Source organism: Cariama cristata, unplaced genomic scaffold (genome assembly GCF_000690535.1).
Source record: "Cariama cristata isolate BGI_N322 unplaced genomic scaffold, ASM69053v1 scaffold29074, whole genome shotgun sequence".
NCBI classification, from domain to species: Eukaryota; Metazoa; Chordata; class Aves; order Cariamiformes; family Cariamidae; genus Cariama; species Cariama cristata.
The window spans coordinates 17,243-22,295 of NW_009613963.1; the positions used below are offsets into that span (position 1 = coordinate 17,243).

At 59.9% G+C, this 5,053-nt stretch overlaps 1 protein-coding gene across 1 annotated transcript; it reads right to left on the reverse strand.

Moving 5' to 3' along the window:
- Positions 1–615: 615 nt before the first annotated feature.
- NMUR1 (neuromedin U receptor 1) lies at positions 616–3,148 on the reverse strand. The gene is given in 3 exon segments (XM_009699232.1): positions 616–1,019; positions 2,262–2,809; positions 2,811–3,148. Coding segments are annotated over 3 exon segments (1,290 nt in total).
- Between the last annotated feature and the right edge of the window lie 1,905 nt (positions 3,149–5,053).

Genomic DNA, 5,053 nt, shown 5'->3' on the forward strand with positions numbered 1-5,053 from the left:
GAGGGGGGAGCCATACCGGCACCCTGCAGCTGGACACTGGCTGGCACCACTGAAGGGATGTGCAAGAAAATCAGGGGCCAGAGGGCCCTGGGGAGGTCTCGAGGGAGAAGGCACCCACAGACCTTTGTTTCCCCACTCCATCCCATGCAAACCTGTCCCACTCCCACAGGTCGCAGCCTGGGTGCGAGCACCTCTCGAGGCACCCATCCAGCACAGAGTCCTGAAACATCCTGGGGGGCCTGACACCCCCACACCCACACCCATGGGTTCACCTGACTGGGCTGGGAGGGATGGGATGTTTTTGGGGATTGCTGGCATACCCCTGACATAGAAGCCGGCTGTCCCTGCACCATGAGGGATGCCCTGGCCTTGACCAGCCCTGGTGCTGAGCGCAGTGGGTGCAATGCATCCAGGGCACAGCATGGCCACCACCACCATGTCCCCAGAGCTGTGGTGCCGAGAAAATCAGCCTTTGCATCCCAGGAGGACAGCACAGAGAGGTGGGGATCCCTTCATCATTCCTGCCCTGCTCCCCACCATGGGACGGGTGCCACGGTCAGATGGATGCTGGTGGTGAGGAAAGCTGGTCCCAATCCCCCCGTGTCCTCCCTCTATTCAGCAGAGGGACGTTGTGTGGGTGGTGGCCTGGCCCCCCTCTACCTCTTCCAGCTCGTACTCCTCGGTGTCGGAGCGGGGCAGCCCGCTGGCACCAGGCATGGGCTCACACTCGGTGCTGCGGGTGGTGGTGCGGGTGACGCTGGGTGAGTATTTCTGTGACCACGGCAGGCGGTGGCCGGGGTAGCACATCACCTCCTTAAACATCTCCCGGAAGCGGGTGGACATCAGGTTGTAGAGGATGGGGTTGGCAGCCGAGCTCAGGTAGAAGAAGACGCCCGAGATGATGTGAACGTACTGGAACATGTGGAGCATGTGGCTGGTCCAGGTGGAGACAAAGCTCCAGACGAGGCGGTCAGTGTGGAAGGGGGCCCAGCAGATCCCAAACACCACCACCAGGACAACTGTGGGGAGCCAAGGAGCTGGTGTTACTGGAGGGATGGGACTTACCTCCCCAGGGACCTCCAGTCGCTGGCCAAGCACTGCCCTGTTTTGGCTTCAGTCATAGCAAAGAACACCCAAAAAAGCACAGGAGAGTGGAAGCAGGGGAGGAGAAGGGCCCCCCCAGTGTCTTTTTGACTTGCCGTGGAGGGGCTGGAGGTCTGGACAGGTTCTCCCTCCCTCCATCTCCTGCCAAGGCTGCTCCAGGTGCTGCTGCACCATGCATCTCCGCTCCCCATGGGCAGGCGGGTGTCCCCAACAGCATGGCTGGGGGATGTCCCTGTGGGCATCCAGCCACCGGGACCCCTGCCACCTTCACCAGCAAAGTCCAAGGAGCAAGAGCTATTTGCGCCCTTTCCTTGTGCTCTGGTTTTGGGGTTTTTTTATAACCCAGGTCTGCTGATGGAAAGGAAAGGGGGGGATGTATAGGTGGTCCCGGGGTCCCCTGCCCTGCCATACCTGTGCTATGCTGCATCTACATGGCATGTGGAAACAGGTCCCCCTTTGTCCCCCTCCCAGCCCGGGTGCCAGGGGAAGCAGAGTTACGACTTGTCTGGGACACGGTGGAGAAGCAGCCCTGGCCCCAACGATGAACTGGGCTGGGCAACTTGCCATCGCTGTACCATCACGGGGCTGGGAGCATGCGGAGGTCAGCGTGCCGGGGAGAGACAGCTACCCAGGGCAGCTGGCTGCCACTGCCAAAGCTGTGGGGATGGCACTGGGGAGGGGAGCAAGAACACAGAGCAGTGGGACGGAGGGATGCTCCAATCCAGCCTTGGGTCAGTGCATCTTTGCCCCGGGATGATCGCAGAGGCTGCGGGGCTGGGTAGGAATGGTTCCCCTCTGGGAAATCCCACCACTACCACCAGCATGTGAGGTCTGGGCTGGGGGACGGGGAGCAGGTTGCCCTGTCCCAACCCACCTCCTTTCCCTTTCTCACCCAGAACTTTCCTGAAGAAGGGGAGGTCTCACGGATGGGGGGAGCTGGCATGAGCAATCCTCACCTCTGGACCAGAGCCACCAGATCTGCCTTTGCCCCAACACCCCACGAGCGAGCCCCGCAGCCTTTCTTCGGGATGACCCAGCCTCAGTGCTCTGGACTGACTGTGCCTCAGTTTCCCCCTAGCACCCTCCCAACACAGCCTTGGGAGATAACCCCTGGCTCTGCCTATCCCCAGCATTGGACTCCCCAGTGTTGGACTCACACAGCATCTTCGTGACCTGCCTCCTCTTGACTTTCTTCTGCCCCCAGCCGTTGTGGCAGTCACGACTGCTGCTGGACTTGGCTCCCAAGGCCTCCAGCATCTTTTCTTTCTTGAGCTGCAGGCCGATGAGCAGGTAGAGGACACTGATGGTCCCCATGGGCAGGAAGAAGAAGATGATGGTGGTGATCTGGATGATGAGGTTGTAGGTCAAGCGTGGCTTCACCAAGGTGCAGATCTCCGAATCGGGCACCTGCCCCCGGCCGGGCACATAGAGAGGCTGCAGCCCATGGAGACTGGTGTTGGGGATGGAGCAGATGACCGACAAGACCCAGATGGTGACAATGACCCTCTTGGCATGGTTCCTGGTCACCACATACTTGGCCTTGAGCGGGTGCACCACGGCGATGTAGCGCTCCACGCTCAGGGCCGTGACGTTGAGGATCGAGGCGAAGCAGACGGCCTCGAAGAGCAGCGTCTTGAAATAGCAGCCGCTGGCACCCAGCAGGAAGGGGTAGTTGCTCCACATGTCGTACAGCTCCAGCGGCATACAGCACCAGCAGGTCAGACACGGCCAGGCTGAACAGGTAGTAGTTGGTGGGCGTCCTCATGAACCGGTGCCGGAGGATGACGATGCAGGTGAGCATGTTGCCCACAGCCCCCACCACGAAAATCAGCAGGTAGATGACACAGACTGGGACAAAGAAGCTGGACCGTCGAGGTCCCAGGTACTTATCCCGCAGCTGCTCCTCCGTCAGGTTGGCATCCTTGGGGTCAAACAAAGTCTCCGAGTGAGTCCTGTTGCAGAGATCAGGGCTGATGGGTTCCATAGGAAAGTCTCGCTGGGGCAGGGGGAGCTCGGGGCTGGAGCAGTTGACGTAGGGATTCATGGCTGCGGAGAGACGGGGAAGTTTGCAGCATGCTTTCCCAACTCCTCTGCTGCCTCTGCTCCCTCTGCCCCTCTCCCCATTGGTGTCAGGGTGCCAGGATGCTGCTGATCACTACGGTTCTGCACCCTCGCACCCATCCTGCCCCAGCCACAGCCTTTCCTTTGGGAAACCACCCAAAATCTCCCCCCAACACCCCTCCAGGGTTTCTATGTGCTCCTTGCCCCATTTCCCATCCACAAACAACTCTGGCAGCTCCCCAGCCCACCTTGGCCCCTTCGGTCTGTCATTGGGGGGGATCTCAGCAGGGCTGTCCCCTCTGCCTGCACCCAAAGTAGAGCAGGATACAGCCCCAAAGTCAACTGCAAAAATTGATCCCGGCTCCAACTCTACCGGCTGTGCAGAGAGGCTGACAGGGCGATGACAAAACACCCAGAGGGAAAATGGATTTTCCAACCCAAGAAGGACTTACGGCTTGTTGGGAAGCTCCAGATGAAGGCTGAGGTCCCACCACCCCTGCGCCGGACAGGGTCGGGCTGGGGAGGGAGCGTGGGAGGGGATGGAGACTTCACTGCCTTAAGAGGCAGGCTAATGAAATCCTGCTGCTGCTGCTCTCCCCTCGGAGCTCAGCTGGGAGAAGCCGCCTGCCCTTATCCACCTTCTCCCTCTCGTCCTCTGTCAGCAGAGGGGCTGGCAGCTGAGCCAGGGGGGTGCTGGGGGCTTCCTCTCCCACTGCTGGGCAAGCAAAACCTGGTGCTGAGACCCTGCCCCTGCCAGGAGCTGGCTCCTCGTTCGCAAAGCAGCACTGCCGAAAAGATGCTCTTCAGAAAGAGACAGGAAATAACATTAAAGTAATAAACTCCATTGACTCGTAAGAGAGTCCTGGGGGAGGGCGGCGTGGCTGCTTCCAGCCCCACCAGCAGCCTTCGCAACGCAGGGATTTGCCATTTGCGTGGCCTCCGTGGGGAGCGAGGCATCGATCAGCCCCGCTGTCATCCTGACACTGCCAGGAGCGGGGACCCGTTGTCCGGGCTCATCTGGGGGAGACACAGATGGACCCAACGGCTTCCTGGGGTCTCCTCAGTTCCAGATGTGCAGCCCCTGGGTCACCCGAATCACTCCCCCATGGAGCAGGTGGCTCCAGCCGGCTCCCATCACACTTGGGTGCAAGGAAGTTTCCACGCTCGCAGCATCATCCCTCGCTCCACGCCGGGGTCTGCTCCCTCCCTGTGCCCGGTGTCTGTCTGTGCTCCTGTCTGTCCCCTGCGCTGGCACCCTGTCCTGCTGGTACCCACCGGGCACAGGGCAACGCTCCTGCTCTGTCCCTGCACGCACACCCGTGCACACACGCAGGCACATAGACGTGCACGCACACAAATATGGACATACACCTGCGTGTCCACAAACGCACACACAAATACATGGGCACGCATGCACATACACACACACATATGCATGCAGGCATGTAGACATGCACGCACACAAATACGGACATATACCTGCGTGTACACAAACACGCACACAAATATGGATATATACCTGCGTGTACACAAACATGCACACAAATATGGATATATACCTGCATGTACACAAACATGCACTCAAATACATGTGCACGCATGCGTGCACACACACATATGCAGGCAGGCACATAGACATGCGTGCACACAAATATGGACATACACCTGAGTGTACACAAACACGCACACAAATACACGTGCACGCGTGCATACACACATGCACACACACACATGCACACACACTCACACTTTCCTGCACCCCACGGACGCGTGGCAGGGCTGCGTGTCTCCGCTCCACCCGCGGCTCCTCTCTTCTCCAACACGTGCTTCACCGGTCCGAGCCCAGCCTGGAGCCGGCGGAGCCCACGGGTGCCCACTCCCACTCCCA